The sequence below is a fragment of the Chionomys nivalis genome, chromosome 22 (assembly GCF_950005125.1).
Source record: "Chionomys nivalis chromosome 22, mChiNiv1.1, whole genome shotgun sequence".
Classification (NCBI taxonomy): Eukaryota; Metazoa; Chordata; class Mammalia; order Rodentia; family Cricetidae; genus Chionomys; species Chionomys nivalis.
Window position 1 is genome coordinate 975400 of NC_080107.1, and position 24985 is coordinate 1000384.

Genomic DNA, 24985 nt, shown 5'->3' on the forward strand with positions numbered 1-24985 from the left:
TTTATTTCCTCTAAGACCTGTAAGAAACAGCACCAGGGAGGGACCCGCCCTCCAGCCCTCACACCTGAGGGGGACACAGCGAGCACATCAGTCTCTCCTGCAGGAGAGGTTGCCTGTGCGTGTGCATAGGGGGATGTGTGCACACTTGGCAGCTGGAATTTTAGGATAGTCTGTTCACCGATCCCGTGAGTCTTCAGAAGGCAATGCCACAGAGGCTCCTGGGACAAACGTGGAGAAAGGGCAGCCCCCCCCCCACTCTGGTTTCTTCCAGTCCAAGAAGATGGCCCAATAACACTGGAATAGACACTGCCTTCCGTTCATAGACAGCTTGCTTTGGAGAATATTTTTAAGAGCTGTTTTTTTGTTTTGTTTCCCTTTTTGCAAAGCCCTACAAAAATAGAACTCTCTTAGTATTTAGAAATCCTCGGCCCCTTGGCTCCGCTCACACGATGTGGGCAGAAAGCCACTGGGGCATTCCCTCTGCTTTATCAAGCCTTGGTTGCCGGTCACCCGAGTCCCTCAGCCTCGGGAGTCTATGTAGCCACCTTGGAATCATTGAGCACCTTCTGTGGGTCTGGCAAACTGGCGGCATACTGTCTCTGGAGACGGGACCGGTAGTAGAAGAGGTAGGAGGGCAGAAGGAATCCCAGGAACGAGAGAATCAGGAGGCCCAGATTCACCTTCGGAGCGTGGAAAGAAGAACAAAGCCAAATTAGGACTAGCAGGGTGCATCCTCTTCAGAGACCTGCCTGAGACACCCAACATGGAAGACAGGGCAGCCATCTATACTCCGGGTTCAGAACAGAAGAAATGTGGCCAGATCCAGCAGGTAGGTGTGGTGACTCCTTCACCAGCATCTCAGATGGTCAGCAAAGGGGCTGAGGAGAGAACACTGACGTCTAGGGGGTGACAGTCACGCCCCATGATGCCACACTCTCTGGAGTGGAGGAATCTATGCACCAGAAGCCTGGCTCACGCCCGCTAGTAAGATCCCACTAGAGTGTCTTTGGCACGGTCAAAGGAACCAGGGTGGATATCTAGCCAGCCTGGAGCACAGATGATCTGCCACGCCCAGGACTGTGACCTTCACGAGCTCCCAGGAATCACAGGCTACTCCCTGACTCATGTGTGACTTTGGGCGAAGACTCTCATCTCAGCTGAGTACCCCCTTCACGGGTCTACTGTGGCAAAGACTAAGTGAGAAGAAAAAGAAAAGGCCGCCATGCTTGGCACAGCAACCGCTCAGCAAGTCGGGGGGAGGGTAACTTGTCACAGTTCTTTCAGAAGAAGGGCCCATGGTTGGGTGCCCCACAAGCAGAAGCCAGGGTCAGGTGGGTGAGAATTCTGCAAGGAAGGGCCTTGACGACTACAGCGGTGCCTGATCAGGGGTAGGCACCTGCCACTGAGCATTCCGAGCCTGTTCAGAGAGTACTGAGAGAGAATGACAGCATCGAGTCTGCGTGAAAGGGCAGAGAGGTACCGGAGTGCAGTCCCCAGGGCTATGACCAGGCCAGCACACAACTTAACTGGGACCTAATAAAACAAATCCTGGGGCTGGGGAGATAGAGTGGTGGAAAAAGCTCTTTCAGCACATAAACGAGGACCAGAGTTCGGATCCCCCGGATCTATATACATGCTGAGTGAGACAGGTGGTCCACCTCTCTTCTAGTTCTCTGGAGAAAACTAGGTAACCCACATTGCTAAGCTCTGAGTTCAACTAAGAGACCCTGCATCAGTGAATATAAGGGGCAGCATGGCCAAGGAGGGCTCCCAGGGTCAATCTGGGGCTTCCACACACGTGTGCACACATACACTCAAGCATGTGTATGCTCATGCATGCTTACCACACACATGACAAAGTTTTTTGAAAAATGAAATAGAACAAAATCAGACTCTGGGCACCAGATCGAGAGAGAGGCTGACCAGAGGCTGGGAAGATTCTGATGAACAGGCATCCTGACAAGCCCACATTAGGGATTTCCAAGGCACCTGCTGGCTGAGATGCCAGGAGGGGTTCTAGCACATTCCAGCCCCGCCCCTTCCCCAGTACTAGGAAGTGTCCCCTGAGCTCTCACCCAGAAGGGGTCTCCATGCAGAGGTCCCACCATGGCCATGAAGAGCAGCTGCTGCAGCAGAGCAAACACGGCACTGATGAGGGACTGAAGGCCTGTCAGTGTCCCGAAGTGATTGGACGGGAACCTGAGGGGGACAGCCAAGAATCAGAGGCAGGACCCCCTCTTAGCCCCGCACCCACCCTGCTCCCTCCCCAGACATCACTCTGTGTTGGCCAGGAAGAATGTTCCTTGAAGAATTCAAGTCTACGTGTACCCTTGGGTCCCTACCCTCCAGGGTCTGTGTCACTTCAGAACCAGCAGGCTGAGTTCAATTACCTTGTCTGTGTGGTCAACCTCTCTGTGCCCCACTTCCTCCACCAGCAGGGAGAGGACAAGCCTCACTGGGTTTTTTATGTTATTCTTTTCATAAATGTTTACTGAGCTTCTCCTACGTGCAGACACTGTTCTAAGCGCTGGAGAAAAGCATAAACCAGACAGATATCTTGTAGCTGTAGCGGTGGTATAAGCAAGACAAATGCATAGCATGTTAATGCTAAGAGCTAAGCAGGAAAGCTGAATGGAGAAGTGGAGAACCGGGTCCAGGGGCTTGCAAATATAGATGAGGCGGCCAGAGGCAGTCACACCAAGGAGACAGATAGATGTGCCCCCAGAGAAGCTGGGGAGGGAAAACCATAAACCTTGCAGGTAGCTGGAGGAAGAGTCAGATAGGAACATACTTAGGGTTTGTTTACAAGTTGACCTTGAAGCTGAAGCAGAGAGACAGGGAGACAGGGAAAGGGAAAGGGCAAGAGACCCTGGACCCAGATCTTTGGGAACTTTGGCCCTACTCTGAGCAAGAGGAGACGGGAAACCACAAGTCACGTGAAGAGTAGTGGTCCTACCTAGTGAGCTAGTCTGTGTTAAAAGCAGCCTAGTCTACAGAGCGAGATTCAGGATGACCAGGGTTACACAGGGAAACCCAGTCTCAAAAAAAAAACCAAAAAACAAAAACAAACAAAAGGCAAAATGGGGAAGGCAGCAGCTAGAGGTGATGCAGCCTTGCAATGATCCATGCTTGAGATGAGAGTGGGCTGGAATGTCACTGAGGCAGTCAGGGTGGGCGGGGGGGGGGGGGGGGGGGAGGGGCGGGGAGCAGAGGCGGGACCTGTGAAGGGTGGAGCCCAAAGGACGGCCAAAGGATGGCAAATACCCTGCAGATGATCCTCCCGAGAGAAGACCTCAAAGGCAACTGAGAGGCACTGGCTGGAACAGTGAAGGAAAGGGGCTGCCCTCTGCTGAGACGGCTACAAGGAAGTGTAGCCAAGCACCCACCCAGAACCTTCCAGGGAAAGGACACCATGTGACATGATCCGTGCAGAGAACTCTTTCAACAGCACCTTGCAGTTGGCTTGAGGAGAGAAGGAAACCAGCATTGTTCATTGGGACGCCATAAGAAATCTCTACAAGACAGGCCCGGGGAAGGAGGCTTCCACCCAGGCTCAGGGCCAAAAAGTTCATCAGACCAGACTTTCCCCTTTTCTTTGAGAAAGACATCATAATTTTGGTGTCTCTGTGAATAGACTCTCTGTGTTCACTGAGCTCCCACCATGAGATACAAAGACTTTCCATGATCACTTTCCATCTCACAGACGAAGAAAGGCCAGGAAAAAGACTGCTTTGGAGGAAGTTGGAGCCCTTTCAGCTCTGGCTAAGAATCCCTAACTGTTCAGGCAAAGCTCCAGAAGGCAACGTGGTCCATGTGACTCACACGGCAGCATAGAGACCTCCGCAGGCCGAGTGGAAGAAACCACGAACTACGGTGTGCAGGACAAAGGCCACCAACTAAAACCCAAGAGAGAGAAGACAGTCAGAAAGATCAAGGCAGAGAGGAGAGGGACATGGGCTTTGCTGGTCCACTTACACAGTTCTACCCTGACCCGACCCCCACCAACACAATCTTGACCCAACACCCACCAACATGATCTTGACACAACCCCCACCAACATAATCTTGACCCAACCCCCACCAGCATAGTCTTGACCCAACCCCCACCAACATAATCTTGACCCAACCTCCACCAACATAATGTTGACCCAACCTCCACCAACATAATCTACAAGACAGGCTTCCTGGAGAACCCAGGAAGCAGACCTGAAAAGAGGATGCTTCTGGAGTATTCAGGCCCTGGTAGAGCATCCCCACCAGGGACGCTCTAGAAACGGAGGAGTGGAGAAAAGCAGGTACCTGCAGGTGTAGGTTGCTGATGAGGCAGATGACGCCAAAGCCCACAAGCAGAATGTTGGTCAGGGTGAAGGCGTTGATGGCATTGGTGAGCTTTTGGATCTTTCGGTAGCGTGGTCTGGTGAACTTGGTGGTAGTCCCATCCCTGAAAAGAGCAGGCAAGTCACTGGTTGCTGCCTGGAACTCCTGGAAGCTCCTTGGTACCAGCCTGGCCCCAAGCCCTGCTGGTGTGCCTGCAGAGTTTGGAAAGCAACCAAAGCAGAAAACCGTTTCTCTGTCTAGAGTCAGTGAAGTGCTTGCCTTGCACACATAAGAATCTGAGTTCTAACCCTTAAATCCCATTAAAAAATGGTATAGCATACACTTCAATCCTGGCACTCAGGAGGCAGAGGTAGGTGGAGCGCTGTGAACTCAAGGCCAGCCTGGTCTACATGAGTGCTAGCCTGTGTCTAAAAATAAATCTGGGTTAAGTGGAAGTACCTGAAAACTCACTGTTGGGGAGGTGGAGTAGGTGGGACCCTGGACCTCATTTGCCAGCCAGTCTAGCCTACGGGGCAACCTCCAGGGAGAACCTATGCCAAAAACAAAGCCAGCATGGGCAGCACCTGAGGACCAACAGCCAAGGTTGTCCTCTTGCCTCCACGTGCAAGTGCACACTCCCTCTGACCTCCATGTGCAAGTGCACACTCCCTCTGGCCTCCATGTGCAAGTGCACACTCCCTCTGGCCTCTATGTGCAAGTGCACACTCATGCCTGCACACGCACACTTGGAAAAAAGAAAGCTATTTCTTCTTCATAAGTGTGACTAGACAAGCAACAAATGACTAGACAAGCAACAAATGGAGGGGGTGTAAATCTACAGGCCCACCCCCAGAATGCAGGATGTCTAGAAAGAAACCCAGGAATTGGCAGGAAGATGGAGAAGGGATTCCCCATACCATCTTCCCCATCGGCCTGAACTGAAGCAGGTGCCACTCTGGGCACAGCTTGGCTTGACTCCCCAGCAATCTCCCACTTCTTGGCATGACCAAGAGCTCTGGGCCAGCTCAGGAAAGAAGGACAGCAGGCTGGGATGAGTGCAGACTGCCCATCTGTCTAGGGTGGCCTCTGCAAATGAGCCTTGACATGTCAAGAGCGGAAGGTAAAGAGAGAAGGCAGGAGCCTAGGAAACAAAGGGAAGCCACTGGGTCCATCCTCGGGTGCTTTTCTCCTAGTCCCCCCTCCCACATTCTCAGGGGAAAAAAAAGTCAGGAGTTCTGAGTTCAAGATCCAGTTTCAGTCTTCAGCCAGCAAGATGCCCATGGTAACCCCGGGCCTTCCTCTACGACACCAGGCTCACTCTGTGACCACAGACGATGACAGAAATGATGGCAGTTACCACTCAGACTGTATCAGAAGACACAACAGCTCTCCCCTTTCTCAGAACTCTGTCAGGAAGCCACCTTCCATACCCAAAGTGTCCCTAATCCAAGCCACATTGGAAGGCCCTGAACTTCATGCCGAGTTACACAAGCAAACCCAGGAGCAGTTCTCCAATCCAGACACAGACGGGTTCGGATGGCACAGCTCTGGCAGGAAGACAGAACACAGCCTCACGAGAAAGTCCAGGACAGGTCCCTCATGCTAGGGCATGCCCAGACTCCGTACCCTCAGCGGCTGTAGGGAAGAGTCAACATTTGTTGTTTGGAGACAGGGCTGTGCATTCCACAGCCATGGACAACTGATAGGCCAGTCCTCCCTTTTCCTAGCCTTTGTTTTCAAACAGGGCCTCGTTCAGTAGCCTAAGTAGGCAAAAGACGACGATGTAGCCCAGGATGGCCTCAAATTATAGCAACCTCCAGTCTCAGCCTCCTTCTTGGATGACAGGCATAAGTCTCCACCCTCAAACAAGCTTAGGAATGTGAGCTTTAGGACACTGGTTCAGGATCCTGTTGTGTGATCTCGGGCTGGTTACTTAGTGGTACACCCCAGGTCTCAGCATCTTCGTCTGCCCATAACGGTCCATGAGGGTCCATGAGGAACTCACCTGCTAGAGACTGAAATGACGCAAAGTGCCTAGCATCTTCCCAGTCCACACCTAGAGGCATCCTTATGCCAAACAGGCCAAGCCTCCTCGAGCCTGTTTCCCTATCTGCAAGACAGGGAAGTGCTGTCTCGGACCTCCTAGGAAAATGACGTGGGATGCTATATGCCCAAGCCTGGAGGAAAGGAAAGCAGCTGCCTGGGCTCCTGTGGGTCACCTGGGATCTCCGGAGGAGGCACCCTCATGCAGGGCGCCCTCGGTCGGATCGTCCACACAGTCCTTGATGCGCCAGTCCATGATGTAGCCAATGAGGGGGCAGGTGAGAAGACACAGCAGCTGCATGACTCCGAAGATGGAGGAGTAGAACTCAACTGGGCAAGAACAGAAGCAGGGGTCAGGACGCCAGCAGCTCAGCCCCCGACCCCCAGCGGAGGCTCCAACAGCTTCCCTCTGACCCCCAAGGAATGGGACATGGGACATCTCCCTACCTGTCTCTTCCACCTTTTGTCTTTGCTCATTCTGCTCTGTGGGGAGAGGAAAGACATGGTGAAGGAAAGCTGAGCCAACCGGCCCTCCAGTCCCGCCCCCCCTCCCCCACCTCCCACACCCCCTCCTAGCCCCCGCACCCCATCCCCCGCAGGCTTTCCGGAGAGGAGAGCCTCACCATGCTCCCGGCCACCAGTCACAAGGAACTCCAGTATCTTGTTCATGGCAGCCATGTAGAATATGACCCGAAGCTGGGTCATACACATGGTGACGAGGCTCCACAGGAAAATGGGGGAGCAGAGGCTCTTGCGAAAGGGAACAGACTCTGGGGAGACAGTGGGCAAGCGTCAAGCCCCCAGACTTTCTGTTTCCCAGCTTACATAGGTCTAGCAGTGCTAAGATGGTGACTGTGGGACTCTAGAGAGGAACAAGCTTTTTGAGGGACAAAAGGTTGGGGCGCACTATCATGCTAAGCTCCGTGATAGCCTCCGAGGAACACAGTTAGGTGACCTAAAGGCTTCCAACATCTATGAAGCAGCTGCTCTGAGCCACATATGTGACAAGCTTTATTTTAGCAAATCAAAAATTTCCCCTTTTTGAGACAGGCTTTCCCACATGTCACAGGCGAGGAAACTGCTGCCCAGGCAGATAAATGGTTGGCCTCAGCTCGCAGGCCTGAAATGGCAGGGCGACTTGGCTCTTCTCTCTCTCTCTTCTCTCTTCTCTCTCTCTCTCTCTCTCTCTCTCTCTCTCTCTCTCTCTCTCTCTCTCTGTTTTTTTGAAACAGGGTTTCTCTATGTAACAGTCCTGATTGCCTGGAACTCACTTTGTAGACCAGGCTGGCCTGGTCTTGAACTCACAAAGCTCCACCTGCCTCTGCCTCCCAGTGCTGAGATTACAGGCATGCACCACCCCCACCCGGCTCAGTCTCCTACTCTTAATCATCCTCCTGTAAGGTTGAGCAATGGAGATGATAAATCTTATGGCTGGACCCATCCTGCACCATATGAAGAGCTTGTATTGCCCAGTAAGTCTTCTGGTCCTCATAACAAACCTCCCTGTTGGGTGATGGTTTCAGAGATGAGGAAGGAGAGGGTGAGGACCAATGTTGATGGCACACAAGGAAAGCAAGACTCAAGCTTGCACTCCAAGGTCGATGCTCCACCCCCAGTCACTGAGCCCCACAGGGAGCTAAAGCACATTTGGAAGTGAACTTCAGGTTGGTGCAGCTCTTCCTATGGCCAGCAGGGGGTGTAGGAATGCCGGACATGGAAGGCACTGTCTCAGAGCTCTGACTTGGCTGGGAGATTGATTACAACTCAGTGGTGAGCAGAAACTCAGCTGCCTCACAGGTTAGGAGGTTTTCCCTGTACTGGAAGCTGCTCCTATCCTCATCCAGAGGATCCAGCAGGGTACCCCGAATCTGAGTTTCCCTGGTCTCATTGAGCTTTGGCTCCCATATCTACATTCACAAAGGGTGTTGTGAAGACGGAAGAGGGTTGAGGATGCACCCTACCTGCCCCCCTAAGCTAGAAACCTGACCAGACACTCACTCTCGTGATGTTTTTCTGAAGTGCCAGAGATATCCTGGGATGAAATAAATGCATCAGCCCCCTCCTCCAGGCTGGGGGCCTTCTGGCTCAGCCGCTGGCCCACAATGGTTACATGGGTGTAGAAGCGGTCACCTGTAACCTTATGGTCCAAGGCTAGCCCAATGAGTTTGATCTTCTTCCTGCCAACGGTCAGATAAGAGCATATGAGAGCTAGTCGTGCAAAGCCAAACTTCAACCGTCTCAGCCTGTCCAAGATAAACACCTCTTTATCTAACACTGACATTCCTAGAAATAAGCTCTGATTGCTACCCCCATCTCTTTGCTCAGAGCCTGGCTTGGGCACCTGCTTATACAGATATCCAGAAACCGAAGGGCAGATGAGTGTTTTCCTCTTGGTCTATTTTTATGGAGGAGGTGGCATAGCAGCTTTAGACACCGGCTCAGCCAGGTCCCATCCAAACTTCGCCTCACCTCTTTTCAAGGCTAGAACCTTTAGCGAGTCAGTTTGTCATTAATGGCGTTAATAACAGCATTTCCATCCCATAGCCACTTGGCAGTCAGCACACAGTATGGCAGATAGCAGGTCTCAATAATGTCAGCTGTGTGACTATTACCTTCTGAGCTAGGTTCTGCAGCACCTCCTCCTGCTGTCTGTTAACTGAAAGGGGACTGGAAGAGGCTGGCATGCAGCTTGCCCCCACAAAAAGCAGTATGCTAAATTGGCAGCATGGCAGTGTCTTGTTTGGGTCCATGGGACACTTAACACTAATTCAGGGGTGGGAGTGGAGTCTCCCACTCTGACCTTCTCCTCCAAAGTCAGAGAAGTGATTATCATCAATAACAAAGCATTTGTTCACTACCTACTATGGACCAGCTCTACTATAAAAAAAAAAAAAAAAAAAAAAAAAACAAATAAACACCCGCAAGCCCGTGGATCGGATGCAGAAGCAGATCTGGGAAGTCTGAGGCCATTTGCAAAACCGAATTTGAAGTCCAAGTGCAAGGGGAAAGCTGGTTCTGTCGATGACATCCTCATGGCCCTGCCCTCAACCCTCTACTGCAGGGGGCAGGGGACAGGAATCCAAGTCACACTCCAACCTCCTCTCCCAGCCTCTCACGTGTAATCAACTTCCTCGGGGGCAGGAAAGGCTTCTGCGGGCCAGTTGAGAGCACAGTTCAGAAAGATAAGACAGGCCAGGCCAGACCAAGTGAACATGATGACCATGAAGGACACTCCAGCATCGTAGATCAGCTGTTGGGGAAGGACAGGCCATGGAGGAAGCCAGCTTGCTCGGGCCCCACAGAGGCAGAACCCTTGGAGGACTGGGGCCTCCAAGGTCCCTTCCATCCCATTCCTTATACCCAATGTGCAGGCGGAGAAACCAAAGCAAGAAATTGAAAGTCAGACCCAGAAAGTCCGCTGTCCCATCCCTTCCTTTACCTGAGCTCCACTAAGGGGGCATGGAATTATCCTTACAAAGCACTGAAGGTGTCCGCCACTCCCTCAACGTGCCTGGGAAATCTCAGAACATGCCCATGACTCCTCAGAAATGCTCACTTTTTGCTCAAAAATAATGTTTCCTATCATATGCACAGGGAAATTAGTGTTCTGGGTTTAGCTAGCCCATTTCCTCACGGAGAGGCAAATCAAACCTGAGAAGCCTTATCTCAGGGCTCCCAAGTGCACACAGGTGCACGGGCAGTAGAGAGGTGGGGTAATCCAGCAAGTTTCTACCCCGGAACAAACAGGTTCTGCATGGGCTGGGATCTAGTACAGATGGGACGGCCCCTCTGATAAGAGAATTGTTTCTCATTGTTTTCCCTGACAGCCCCCATAGAGAGCTCTGGTCACTGTGTGGGAGAAACCTCCACTCTTCCTGGAATTTGGGCCTTGTGCCCTTCCTTCTGGGGGCAAGACAAAGCTTCAATAAACAGCATCTCTTAAGCATGTAGGGATAACATAGGACTCCTATGCCCACAAAACTAACAAAATAACTCTTCAAGTCAACTCTAATCCGGTGGAAAGGGTGCTTGGACAAACTTGACCTAGGAGGAAGCAGAGGCCTCCAGCAGGCTCCAAGCTTAAAGCTCAGGCCTCCAGCTCCCAGGCCCATCAGGCTGGCCTGACCAGGATCTACTCTGGCAGACTTGCCTTGTGACCTTAGACTAAGTTACTCAGCCTCTCCAGCAGGGAGATACAGCCCAAATATATGGCCTCCTCTATATAAAAGCACCACTCACCCAGCCCCGTCCAATTCTGGTGTCGAGGCAGACAGACAGCTCAGGGGATGAAGGAAATGGTTCAGCAGGTAAAGTTTGGGGCTCCATCATACATGTAAAAGCAGAGTGTGGCTGCACACACCTGCAACCCAGTGTGGGCTGCGGCTGTGGTGTGGGAACACACAGACCCCAGAGGACTTCCTGGCCTGCTAGTCTAGCTGAAACCGTAAGTGCTTTGTTCAGTGAGAAATTCTGTCTTAGAAAACAAGACAGAGAGTGACAGAAGGAGACCCCATATCAACCTCTAGCTGCCACATGCACAAGCATGAGTGAGTCCAACTGTAACACACACGCGCGTACACACACACAGACACGCACACACACGTACATACATGCACACACGCACAGGCACGCAAACACACGCAGACATGCACACACACAAACATACAGACACCTGTGCACACACATGCACAGACGCACACACACAAAAACACACGCATACACATACACATGCACGCACAGTGAAAGAAGGAAAATGATAGCCCAGCCCTACCAAAGGTTCCATACCTTGATTCCAGGAAACGTGATGGCCGAAGACGCATAGGAACCAATCATAAGGGCCATGAATGTGGATCGCAAGTTTCCGAACATGTTGGGCAGCTGAAGGAGAGGAGCAACTCTGTGAGCTGGTGATACGCTAATATCATGCCAGTCTCCCCTGTCTCAGCACTCCACAGAAAAGCTCGGAGCTCCAGTCTGGCATTTCTCAAAGAGCACTCCAGGAAGGGCGGCCCCAGAAGACCTATAGAAAAGTCCTTGGGCACCTAAAAAAGTTCCGGAAATATCCCTAGAGAGAAGTTTTAACTTTGTCTCTTCCTAGAATTGCCCAGGGATTTTATCCAGGGGACCCCTTTATTCAGTGACCCCTGGATAACCCCCAGGATCAGGTGAGAAGAAACCCTGATCTAGGGGCAGGAGAGCTCACTGAGTTCAACTTTCAATACCCACACAGTTGCTAATTGTCCATAATTCCCCTTCTAGAGATCTGATAGCCTCTTCTGGCCTCTGCAGATCACTAGGGATGTATATTGCATGCACTGACATGAACGTAAACAAAACATATATGTGACATAAACAAATAAGTTTTTTTTTAAAAAGAAACACTGATGTAACCGGGCAGTGGTGGCGCACGCCTTTAATCCCAGCACTTGGGAGGCAGAGGCAGGCAGATCTCTGTGAGTTCGAGACCAGCCTGGTCTACAAGAGCTAGTTCCAGGACAGGCTCCAAAGCCACAGAGAAACCCTGTCTCAAAAAACCAAAAAAAAAAAAAAAAGAAGAAAAAAAAGAAACACTGATGTAAGCCGACTTGTTTCTAACACGAGAAAACTGAAGACTCAAGTTCAGCCTTAAAGACTTCCTCCCATCGAGGCTGTGTCTGTGGATGACCCTATAACACAAAGGCGACCTTGGGTCTTGGGGCCCAAATACCACAGCCTGCAGGCTCTGCTTTGCCAGGATAAATCAGGGAAAGGCCAGAAAGGCAAGGATGAATTGGTAGGAGCTTTGGTGCCCTAGAACACCCACTAGTAATGAATTAATTGATGGTGAAATGTTCTGCTCACTAACAGTGTGCCAGGCCCTCCAAGAAAGGGAAGGTGAAGTCCTCAAGATCATCTGTATCCTCCTCTCTTAATCCCACTGACTTCCAGGGTTAGGAGACAACATAGCTGGACGGGACCTTAGATGTCATACAGAGGTTACAAGAACAATGGCTCAGTCAAGGAACCTCAAACAGCGATGGGAAGTAAAATATTTAAACAGAGAAAGGAGTTATCCTCGATCCCAAGAGAATAAAGTAAGGAGAGGCCAAGCAACTCCCATTAGAGCAGAGGTTTCACTAGCGCGCTCTCTCTGCCATGCTCCCTGCCAATGACGCAAGGGAAAGATGCTAAGACTTAGATCCCTGTCCCTCGAAGAGGTTCAGCCTCAGTCTAGCTAACCAAAGGCTCACCCAGGAGGTAGCTGATTGGCCAATTTGCCTTAGTTAGCGCCTACTGCTGGCCTGAAACAGCAACAGGTCAGGGTCAGGGCAACAAGCGGAGAGGCGGGGTGTGGCAGGCGCCAGGCCATACCATTGGCTGGAGATGAGGGGATGACCGGAAGAGGAGCGCAGACTGGCTGGCCCTCCAATCCCCTCCACAACCCAGGGCAGGGTCCAGGTCAAGCCTCCGGCTCCAGCCCCAGAAGAGACTTAGAGACCGGAGTCAGTTTGCACAGCGGGAAGGGGTTGCTGCACAGAGGGTGGATCGGAAGGGATCAGCTTCCTTGAAAGTTGTGAAATGTGTCCCCAGCTGCAGTTAAAAGCAGCTGCTGGGATGAGAAATTGGGCCAAAACATCCAGTTTGGCCGCATCAGAGATAAACAACCAGAAACGGCCCAACGGGGCCTCTTCTTTCTCACCGCCACCCTGCTAAACTTTTAACCCGTATATCCACAGACATCCACAAATAAATACGGTAAAACAAACTCACACAGATACGTGATAGGCGGGGTCACACGAAAGCGGGTCAAAACTAGTTAACTATTTGTAAATTCACACGAGTACAACCTCGCACATGCCTGTTTCCTCTCAAGCTCTTTCACACACTCCCCAGAATGTGGCAAAAGGTCCACGCGGCTAAGCTGCTCCTTCAACCCCACGACCACTTGATGCAGCTGAGTTTTCTTCCCAGTAGTTATGGCTGTTGACATGATTTATTAGTGTGCTTGCTTATTCTGTTCCACCCCTCCCTAAGCCCCATATGGAAGCTTCTGGGAGAGGAGGACATAGTCCTGTTTGTACTGTAGACTCCGTGCAGGAACAGAGCTCGACCAACGCTCATGGACTCAGCACACACACACAGAGCCTCACCCACGCACAGCTCTGTGCCTCCCGTTAGCTCCCCACCTGCACGGTTTGACACGCAGGCACTTGATCTGGCTACTAGTCATCCTCTCGCTCGGCAGATTCTGCAGTTATTTTTATTTACGCGTATGCGTGTATCTGTGTGTGCGCCATGTGTGTGGTCCCCTTGGAGACCAGAAGAGGGTTATCAGTTTCTCTAGTGCTCGACTTAAAGGCAGTTGGGAGCTGCAGGACTTAGGGTGGGCTGGCAACCAAACTCTGGTCCTTTGCAAGAACAGCAAATGGTCTTAACTGCCAATCAGCCTCTCCAGCCACCCTTCACTCACATCTAACCCCGCCCACTCCCAGGTGCCTGGATGGCTGCCAGGACATGTCCGTCATACTCACAGTGAGTGAGGTAAACGTTAGGCAGATGCCAGCAAACCCATTCAGGGATAGTGCCAGGAATATCAACGGAGACAGAACTGGGAAGAGAGAAAGAAGGACAGATGAGGGCATTTGTGGAGCCATAGAGTCAAAGCCCACCTTGATCCCCACCAATTCTAGAGACGGCAGACAGCTCGGCAGACCGCTCACCGCTAGTGTCCCGAGAGGCCAAGGCCATAAGGGTGCAGGATGCGGCAAAGCAGGCACTGTAAGGACACAGAAAAGTGTGGTATAACTTATTAGCCTCCCATCCCCTGCATCATCTTTCTGGCCCGGCATCTCCCCACAATCCAGCCACCTCACCTGCCCACCAAGCGCAGGGGCCGGGGCCCAAAACGGTCCATGAGAATCCCCAGAGGCAGTGTGGTAGCACTTAGCAGGAAGGAGCCAATGGTGAAACCCAGATTGAGCATCTTGTCCTGCTGGTCACAGCTCGGCCACTGGTGCGGTTCATCTTGGGTGGTGTTGGTCCTGTTCTCGACTGAGGGGAGGATGGGAGGACTCAGCGCGCGCAACAGATTGAAGCCTCGGCCTGAACTAACCAGAGGTTCCTAGAGTTAACGTGGAGTCCCACATGTTCTGTCTGGGGTGGGAAAAGAGCCCAAGAGTGAGAGCAGTTTAGCATCTGGCCCAGAGAGAACCACACACATTCTCAATCCGAGGCTTCAACGAGCTCAGTTGAGAACGTGGACAGCAAGTGTGTACCAGGTTGTGATAATCGCTGGGGAGCACCGGTGGAGAACACCCCAAATGAGGAGGCAAAATAGGGGGCTCGTTCTCTAACGCATGTAACAGGAATGCACATAAAAAGTAGGGGAAGCCTCAATAAGTGATATTGATAGCAACAGCTAGTCCTGTTTAGGATTCAGTAATCAGCATTTACTATCTAGCATTAAACTGTGTTCCAGGCACTGCTCTGCACAGATCCTGTGAGTCACAACAACCTCCCAAGGGTCCATGAATAAAACATCCCATCCCCAACATGAGACCAAAGTGCGACCTTCGGGGCCCTTCAGCTGTGAACTTGGGAACTGGTACAAGGTAAAGCAAAGGGCCAGGAGAGGGGACAGAGGGTGACTTGACTTAACTCTGTGCATTGAGCTATGAGGTGGCTGGCTACCTCCAAACTGTTTCTGGGTTGTGCTGCCAGGGGAAAACAGGCATTACCTAGGAGACAGGCCAAACAGGATCTCCATTCCTACTGCCTACCTGACTCCCTCAGTGGGTGCCTCAGGCTCCTTGTCTATTAACAAGGGCAGAGAACAAGCAGCCTCAGCTGGAGACAAGGGAGAGTTTCTGCACAGTTCCTGGCCCAGAGGAAAGGGCTGAGGCCCATTCCAGAGCTCCAGAAATAGCTGACAATAAGGTTGAACACAGATCCACCAGATCACACCCTGAGATTGGACGTTCTGCAAAGGTTTGAGACAGGGGATGAATGGATGCTGTTTAGAGGGGAGGGGGGCTGTTTGTGGTGACCCATGAATGTAATCCCAGCCCTGAGGAGGGTGAAGCAGCAGGATTGCCTTGCAGTCAGCCTGAGCTACATAGTGAGTTCCAAACCAGCCTAAGCTATGTGTGAGATTCTTCGGTGGGGGGGGGGGATCATTAACTAAAAATACAAACGTGGTGATCTCTGTGAAGGGACATGGCTGTGCCTGGGTGCTGGGAAAGAGGGTGGCCCTTGACCCTGACTTCAAGTAACCTCGAGCTGTCAAAGAACCTACAGGTAGCAGTAGGTAATGAGATCTGTGTGTTAGCATAGAAAGAACATAAAGATGGGTCAGATCTGAAGAGCAGGCTACCAGAAAAGGAACTACCTTGGGCAGTACCAACTACCTTGGGAGGCTAGGGCCAGGGCTAGGACACCTGGAGGAAGGACTTAAGGGTTCGACCACTCAGCCTTCGAGGTTCACGCTAACCTCCTTCCTTCGCTATCTTTGAGAATGCCACCTACTTCTCCACCGGGTTTGTCCACATGGGTGTATTCTGATTACTCCCCAGCACTGTGAAGTCAGAAGGAGAAGTCAGACCAAAGGCCACAAATGGGTGACCACCACCTGATTCTCTCTCTACCCATGTTTTGCTAGACTGACAGCAACTTGGGTTGAGCATCATGTTAAAAAGAAATCCAGATTTCTAGTTCTTAGGAACTTGGGAACCTCAGCTGGACATGGTGGGATGCAACCACAGTCCTGGCTTCTTGGGAGGATGAGGCAAGATGGCTGGAGCCCAGGAGTTCTGGGCCAATCTGAGCAACATAGTAAAAAGAGAGGAAGAAAGAGAGAGGAGGAAGGGAGAGAACGCCAGAAAAATCTAGCTGTTGCTGGCCTCCTCTTCCACTAGGACTGTTCTCTTTTGAACAGGTTTATGTCTGTCTCACAGCTCCTGGATGCTAGCTAGCTACCTCACACCTGCCCTGCTGGCCTCATTAATAACCATCCTCCTGCCCTTACACGGTAGCTGAATCCATAGCCCCTGAGTTAGACAATTTCATCATCAAATGACAAGTTTCCTCCCACGTAATCCCACGCATTCACAGAAAACAACTACTTTGTGCCAGGTCAAAACTCTATCTTTATCACAACCCTAAAAAGTTAATACAGAGGTTTGTATTACAGGTGATGAGGCTCCTGGAGGCAAAAGCACTCAGCCGCCCAACGGCCGACAGTGACCCAGAGCCAGCAGCACATATTCGTCACACCACCATGCCAGCTGTCCCAGAGGCCAGCTTGGAATCTTTCCCAAGTATTTTCTAATGCCAGTGAATACGTGTACCCCGCTCCAGGTACCCAGCCCAGCAGGCTGCTGATGGCTGCTCAAGGCCCGCTAAGATGTAATTTTTTTTTTCTGGTTTAATCAGTCAACTTCTTGAGAGTTCAATCTGAGCTGGCTCCTGAAGCCCGATCACTCTGAGTGGCTGGTTAAGGAACTTGCGTCCAGGAGCTGCACAGCAGAATAAGTCTGGCATCCAGCTGCCCCATTTTCACAGATGGATGATGCATGAGAGGAGGAACGTGAAGGCACCCAGTGAGCAAGTGAGGCTGCTGGGTTGACAACCTAGGAAAAGGAGTCTCCACCTCTATGCTCCAGCTCTTGTTTGCTCCCTGTTAGCTGGGTGACCTACGCACATCACAGGGCCTTTCAAATTGGGGTTAGGTAGTATGTGGAGTGACTTCTGAGGCTCCAGTGATTAGTTACTTGTGCATTAGAAACATGCATGAATATATGTATTTCTCAGGAATATATATACATATGTGTATGTGTATACAACATCAAACCCAAGGTTACATCACACTTTAAATAACAGTAACTAAGCCACACAGGAACTCCAAAGGGGGTTGTAAATAAATGATCATGTCTGAGAGACCCTGGGGAATAAATCATGGGTAAGCATGCCCCTCTGGTCAAATTCTGGCCTCACTAGCTATGCTGTTGAAATCCTCTGAGCCCCGGTCCCACCTCTGAAATGGGGACAATGACCCGAGACCCCTGGATCTGAGGATGGGCTGAGGACCATACATGCAGAGCAAACTGAAAATGATTCTGTTTTCCTTGTCTCCTAATCCATGTTTGCCTCCTTATGTTATTTTCCTGCTGGTGATGTAGTCACACCACCAGAATACCTCAGGACGAAGTTCTAGCTGGTTAAGTCTTGTCTATGGCACTGGGAATGTGATGTTGGAGCCAAGGCCTGTGCTCTGTTAGGGATAAGAAGTTTAAAGACAGGTCTGATGCTAAGTGGAGTAAAAGGAGTGGTCGCCTCAGAGTGAGACCCCACCCAGTTAGTCCTGCAGCCTGTGAAAGGAAAAGACCTGAGGAGCCTGATGCCCAAAAAGCACCAAGGAGTCAAAGCCACCGAATGCAAATGTAATTTAAGGAGGGGGCCAGGTTCCAGCCCCAGCAGAGTTTGGCAGTCTCAAGCCCGAGGTTCAAGGTTAGCGGTAAATACATCCCTGAATCATTCCCTTTTGTTAAGGAAAGTCACTGAGCCCCAGCACGTGCTAGGAAGTCTCTACCTGGAGGCCCAGAGAGAGCATTTCATGAAAGCTATGAAAGGGAAGCCTGGCTGCATTGGAGACCCCAAGCTGTTGGAGATTCCCGAGCCATGGATGGGATGTCTGCCAAGGAAAGCTGCCAACAGGGAGTGGAACCAACCCAAGACAGAGAAGCAGGATACAGTCAACAAAGAGGGAAGATGGCGGGAGATCGGAAGAGCCCTGTGTAAGCGGCATGAGGTTACGGGATTTGGAGTTTGCCCTGCCGGCTTTCAGTCTCGCTCTGGTCCAGTATCTCCTCACCATGCCCCTTGCCTCCTTTTGGGAATGGCAATAAGTATTCTGTGCCATTGCATGTGGAAGTATGTAATCTTCTTTTTGAGTTAACAGGGGTTACAGGTAAGAGACTGCCTTGAATCTCAGAAGAGACTGTTATAGACAGCAGGGACTTCTGAAGTTGGACTGAATGCATTTTGTATTATGATGTGGCCCTAAGTCAAGGGGGCAGGCAGCAGAATGTGGTGGTTTGAATGGGAATGGTATTTAGATATTTGCTTCCCTGTAGGTAGATCAGCTTGGGAAGGGTTAGGAGGTGGATCACTTGGGGTGGACTTAGAGGTTTCCAAAACTCCAGCCAGACTTATCCTGTCTCTCTCTGCCTCCTGCTTATGGGTCAGATGTGAGCTCTCAGCTACTGCTCCAATGCCCTGCCTGCCTGCTGCCTTACTCCCTGCCATAATGGTCATGGAACTCACCCTCTTAAACTATAAGCAGGTCCCCAATTAAGGGCTTTCTTTTGTAAGTTACCTTGGTTACGGTGTCTCTTTATAACAATAGAACAGCAACTAAGCCAGCTGGACACAATCGTCATCGATTGGTGGTTGGGACATACAAGCTATTTCATGAGGCTCTGTAATGAAGTTCTTTGTTCAGAACGGAAGTGAATCCTCACTCTGTGTCCTCCTCACACACCTAGAGGTATTGAGAGCGGAGCCCACAGCTGCGCACTTGCTAGGGCGCAGCCCTTGTTCTCCTCCTTACCAGCTGGGTGACCTTAGGTGAATTGCTTAGCATCCCCAGGTGCAGGTTTCTCTCCCCAAAGTGGGGTTTACAATGAGATCTGAAGACCTAACAGAGAGTAAATATTTAATGACTGCAGCACTGTTTTGTTATTGTTATTAGTGTATCATGAACCGAGATGGCCCTGACTAAATTTTAAGTAACCGTACCCATTAGCTCCCACCCCAGAGATTGGGGGGAAGGTCTCCAAAACACACAGTGTGACCAAGAAACCCCAAAGCCTGTACTAATATCAACCTCAGTTATGAGCTTGGCATTTGCTGAGTTCTTCAACTGTTTGTTAAAGGGCACCTTTTGAGTCGCGTGTTATTCTGTGGCAAGAAAAACAACAGTTGTGCAGGTGAAGACCATTACAGAAAATCACAATCAATGAAAGCGCAGAGAACAAGCAGCCATGTGCTGCCCATTTACATCCACCGCACAACCCCTATGCCTAATGGAAGTGGGGACAGAGGATTGCAAGGGCCAGAAGAGGAGGAGGGTTGATGTGAGTCTGAGTCTCCTAGAGAGGTCAGCGAGGACTCACGATGGGTGAGGCACCAGGGAGCAGAAAGGGGTGCTTCTGATCAGACAGCATGAGCAAGACAGAACAGAGGTATGCGCCATCCCATCCACCAGCCTGCAGAGCCCCTGAAATGAGGAGCTGGGGAGAGGCGCTATCTGCTGCTTTCTAAAAAGGCACAAACCTGCTCTGGGAGAAAATGACAAGCGTTCACTTAGTTTACCACAAACAACCAGCCTCAACCACACACCCGCCTTTGAGCAACTCAAAACATCATGTAGGTACCTCATAAGATCAAGGATCTAAACGCAAGAGCCCAAACCACAAAACTAAGAAAACACAGGTGCATATTTTTGTGACCTGAAATTTAGTCAACGGTTTCTTAAACAGGATGGAGTAGCAGAATAAAAAAATAGGCAAATAGGATTTTAACAACATTCGAAACAGATACACATACGCAAAAAGAAAAACACCAACATTTAAAAAGAAAAAAGAAAGAAGTAAAAGAAAACTACATAAATGACTTAGACATATAAAGAACTCTTACACTTCAATAAGGGAAAGACAGGACTAGGAAGACTGCTCAGTGGCAGACTGTATATATGCTTAGCACACGTAAGGCCCAGAGTCCAAGCTCTAGATAAGTAAACAAGCAAATAACACTACTTAGAAACAACCACTATTGGGGATGTGGAGAAACTGGAACCCCTCATACGCTGCTGGCGAGAATTTTTGAAACACATTAAGGTCACCTTCATAACCCAGCGAGTCACTCCAAAATAAATACATAGAGCTGGGCGGTGGTGGTGCACGCCTTTAATCCCAGCACTCGGGAGGCAGAGGCAGGTGGATCTCTGTGAGTTCGAGGCCAGCCTGGTCTACAAGAGCTAGTTCCAGGATAGGCTCCAAAACCACAGAGAAACCCTGTCTCGAAAAACCAAAAATAAATAAATAAATACATACATACATACATACATACATAGGCACAGGAGTATTAGGCTTCACAACCCAAAAAGTGGAAATAGCCCAGGTGCCTATCAACTAACAAAGAAAAGTCGTCAGTACTCATGATGGAGAGTTAGCTATATAAAAAAAAAAGGCTTAGTTTGTACGTGGACAAAGGGTAAACCAAGAAGACGTTATGCAAAGTGAAAGAAACCAGCCACAAAGACAAGATTCCATTTATAGGAAATGTTCTGAATAGGTATAGCTGGTATTCGTCACAGCCAACCTACAACAGAAAGCAGACAAGTGGTTGCCTGGGGAAAAAACAGGGGGGCTGGTGCTACTAATGAGTAAAGGGTGATAAGGTAAATGCTCTAATTAATGGAGTGACTATGTGAGACCGAATACACTAGAACCTATTGTATTGTATGTTTTGGTTTGATTTTTAGAGACAGGGTTTCTCTGTGTAGCTTTGGTTGCCCTGGAACTCACTATGTAGACCAGGCTGGCCTCAAACTTACAGAGATCAGTCTGCCCCTGCCTCCCGAGTGCTGGGGTTAAAGGCATGCACTACCACCATCTGACTTATATTATATGTTTTAAATAAGGGATTTAGATATAATTGTAGGCCCTTAAAAGTCTTGGGAGTGGTAGAAATGTAAATATTGGCTATTGTAATGAATACTGGAATGTATCAATATGTCAAACATCACCAAAATGTTCAAGGTAATTTTCAGTAGAGTTAACTTAGTGAAACCCTACTACCTCCAGGTGCAGAAGTCAGGAAGAAGTCACTGCATGGGTTATAGCAGACATCAAGGCCACCAGGTAATAAAAGAAAGGTTCTCTCTAGTCTGGGGGGGGGGGGATTTGAGTTTGTGGGGGTGGTTCTCCATCTCTAAGGTTCCCTCTCACTGGGTCCTCTCAACCCTCCCAGAACGCCTATCATGCCACCTCAGTCTTCCTACTCCTCAAGGGATCTACCCTGACTTCCTAGGCTGATGCTAACTCCCTCATCTCCAGTCCCAGCCCTCGGTAACTGGGGCCAACCACAGGGGCAGGGTGCCATACTTGGGTGCAACCCATTGCTTCCTTAGAGATAACTTTGGCAGGGGTGGGGCAGCCTCCACGGTATAGCTGGTGTTGCAAATAAGAACAGATATGACGACCTTCCCATCTCCACCCTCGAGGAGATGGCTTTCAGACCTTCCCCACTCTCAGTATAAACTATGAGGCATGGGTTGAGCTGAGGAACTAGGAGAAGCCAGAAGGACGTTTACAGTTGCCAAGTACTGTTGAGTCTCACAGCCATCCAACGGGCAGATATTACTAATGTCCCTAAGTAAGGGACTCACTGGTTAAATGAGGTGGAAGCTGGGATCCAAATCCCTTCCATGCTTGCTCTACAACATGGCGGAGGCGGGAAAAGGGACAGAGGGAGACACACCAAACCGCACCCCCACACAGCTCCTTTGCTGAGCACAGCACCCTCCTATCCGGGAAAGAAAAATATCCACAAATATCCACCAAGTCCTAGCCACCAAGTGAGGAGCCCCGCCCCATCCCCCACCTCCCGGATGCTGGCAGGCAGGCTTTGGCTGCAGTTACTGTTCTCAAAGAGTTTAGGATTTCCACTCCACGAGACCAAGTTGATTGACTAGGAAACCAGAAATCCACCACCGATATCCCTTCTAGAGGAAATAGGGCTGTTAACTGTATGCAAATGAGTGATTTGTAAAACTCGGGACTCAAAGGTCCTGAAAAGGCCAAGAGTGCAGGTCCTTTATACTCCCGTTTGTGTGCCTCTGCTTGGTCTCACAAGAACTCTCTTGTGTGTTGGTGATGTCGCTCAATGTTTGCTAGCATGCAAAAGACCTGGGTTTAACTCTTATCCACGTAGGTACAGCACTTCAAAGAATCTACATACTACTCTAGAGACTGGAGGTTGTCAAAGGCAGTCTCAGGACCCGGATGACCAGCAGGACACCGGCATTCAGGGACCACTGAATCAAAGAATCCTAACGGAGTGGGCACATGAAGTTGGAAGAAGTCAAGAAGTGAGGCTGTCCAATTCCTATTTGCCCAGTGTTACAGTCTTGGGCAGCCCTGCTTTGTCTCCGCCTGACCACCTGTCCTTGTTTTCCAACTTCCTACCTCCTCCTTCTACCGTTCCTCGCGGTCCTCACTCCCAACCCCAAACCCTTCTCAGATATACCTGGGCACAGACTGGAATAGAAGCCTTCCTTCTTGAGCATGATCAGCAGGGAGGCCCAGCCCAGGAGCACCGCGGAGAAGAAGAGGTTCTCCAGCACAGCGGTGCAAGCCATCCACCAGCGCCTGCCGTACGCCTGCTTCAGCGTGGGGGCCATGGTGGCCGAGACTCTGCAGAGAAACAGAGCGCTGAGAGAAGAAGGGCTTCCTAGCGGCCCTTGAGAAGGGTACTCCATCATGGTGGCTCCCGAGACCCCCGGAGCCAACCCGAGATGGAGCCCTCATGGGGGTCCCATAGAGCCCGGTGCTGCGGAGCTGGCTCCGCGCGCTCTGGCAGTGCCAGGGGCGAACGCGCCACTGGCCCGCAGGGCACTATCAGGAACTAGAAAGAGCGAAGCAACTTCCTGGCGCGCTGCCGGGCTCATCTACCCGGGCCAGAGCGCACAGAGCCCGCTCCTGGAGCCAAACCCCAAGTTCCCAAAGTCTCCCAAAGTCAGCAAGGGGCGGACCGTGCTCTGTAGCCACCGCTGACCCACGCCTAGCCAGCCTCTGGCGCCAGATTGGACTCTCAGCAGCGGGCAGGAGGCGGAAAGGGAAGTCTGGGGCTAGCCCGAGACCCTCTATTCTTGTTACGCCTTTCATTCTACTCCTCCTTCTCTCCTCCGGGTAGAAAAACTCCTCCCGCTCGCCACAGCCGGCGCTCGTGTCCCTCTGGTCTCCTGGGCCAACCCCAAAGTTGCCACGTGGAGGGAGACCCTGGGCGGGCCCCGTGGCGCCCCCTCGCGCGCCCCTCACTCAGCCGAGCGCCTGGGAACCCGCCAGCCCTTCGGTCCCGGGGAGAGGGCTGCGGCTCCGGCAGGAAATCCTGTGCCTGCAGACTTTATAAGGACAGTGGCGGAGGATGGGATGGCTGGCGGGCGGGTGTGTTTACCAAAGGGAACGAAGAAATCGGAGTTCGCCCGGGCCGCGGTCGCCACCGCCAACAAGGGAGGCGAGACCCAGGCACGCGGAGAGGGGACACACAGGGAACAGCAAGCTAGAAAGACGAAGGGGAAGGAGACGCTAGCCCCTTCTCCAGAGGGTGGTCAAGCTTCTCATCTGTAAAATGGGGCTTTCGATTCAGTGATTCCCGGAGGTCTCTTCCCAAAGTGACAACTGTGGCTCTAAACAGAGTGGACTAGAAGAATGAAGGGATCGGACAGAGGGGACAATATGCCCAGTGTCTCAGGTAACGGTCGCTTCGAGGGGACCTGCAAATGTGGCTGGATAACTTTGAGCTGTACCAACTGCTCACCTGTCCCCGACAAACTTGCCTCCCGCAGCCGCTGACACCCGGGGTAACACAGAGCCTCCGCGGCGCTCCCACACTCCGGATCGCCGGAGACCCAGGATCCCAATGCCAAGTCGCATCCACGCGGGGGTCTTCCGGGCGTGCCAGACCCAGCGGGCCTCGGAGCCTGCCGATCTCTCCTCGTCTGCGCCCTCGAAAGAGGCGGTAGACCTGGGAACAGTCCGGGCGCCACAGAGCCGTGAAGCCGGGAAGCCAGGGCATGGACTACCGATCTGCCGAGTTGATTGTTGTATTTACAGGCGTCCAGAGCGGCGCCCCAAGGTGGGGGCGGGGGTTCCCTTCCCTTCCCCTCCCCTTAGGTCGAGTTTCACTCACACGTGACTCGCCTGTTGGTCCCCAGATACTCTTCTTACCCAATTAGACCAGGGCGCCTAAATTTCCACTCTCGACCCCCGCACCTTCTCTGTTGACCCCCTGAACTAACGTTTGACAGCATTCTCTGTATCTTTGTTCAAAACAACCCAATATTTGACTGGAGTTAGTCTGGATGCTGGGAAAGGCTTGGATGGGGTTTTGAACTGTGAAATTAAGAGGAGTGTTTTCTTCTGAGAGTTTATAGCTTCAATTTCGAGTCTGCATTTTGAAAACTGACTAACCTGGGATACTCTGGGCCACTTAACCTCTCCGAGCTCAGTTTCCTTCGCTACACAGTGGGATGGCAGTAGAATTTGCCTGCCTGTCGAAAGGAGCTGGAATCAGGATGCCACTGTAACGCTGGGTACACCTGAGCGCAGTTTTAATTGTTGTGACTGTTGTCCTTGTTATTTCCCAAGACTCAATGGTCAGGCGCTTCTGGCCGACAAGTGATTGATTTTGGTAAATCGTTCATCCCCACCTGGCCTCAAGTTCCTCGTCTGTAAAACAGGGAAGGTATTCAGTACATACGAGGACAATGGTGCAGATTAAGGAAACAGTTGTGCTGAAGGAGAGGACGGCTGCGGGTCAATTCAGCGCATTAGTTAGTTAGGCGGTAGTGGCGCACACCTTTAATC

General features: G+C 51.2%; 1 protein-coding gene across 2 annotated transcripts; it reads right to left on the bottom strand.

Annotated features, from left to right (window-relative positions):
- Positions 1-24205, bottom strand: Slc43a1 (solute carrier family 43 member 1). 2 transcript variants are annotated; one of them, XM_057755176.1, is made up of 15 exons: positions 23937-24205; positions 22647-22813; positions 14213-14390; positions 14060-14115; positions 13871-13947; positions 11145-11237; positions 9476-9609; positions 8358-8536; positions 6983-7129; positions 6807-6842; positions 6536-6689; positions 4299-4440; positions 3823-3896; positions 2076-2199; positions 1-680 (listed from the first exon to the last, which is right to left on the bottom strand). In XM_057755176.1, the coding sequence occupies exons 1-15, from the start codon at positions 24050-24052 to the stop codon at positions 534-536; spliced, it is 1824 nt and encodes a 607-aa protein (XP_057611159.1). In that variant the 5' UTR covers positions 24053-24205; the 3' UTR covers positions 1-533. The 2 variants fall into 2 exon arrangements, with proteins under 2 accessions (XP_057611159.1, XP_057611160.1); XM_057755177.1 differs by lacking the exon at positions 23937-24205 and adding an exon at positions 23152-23259.
- Between the last annotated feature and the right edge of the window lie 780 nt (positions 24206-24985).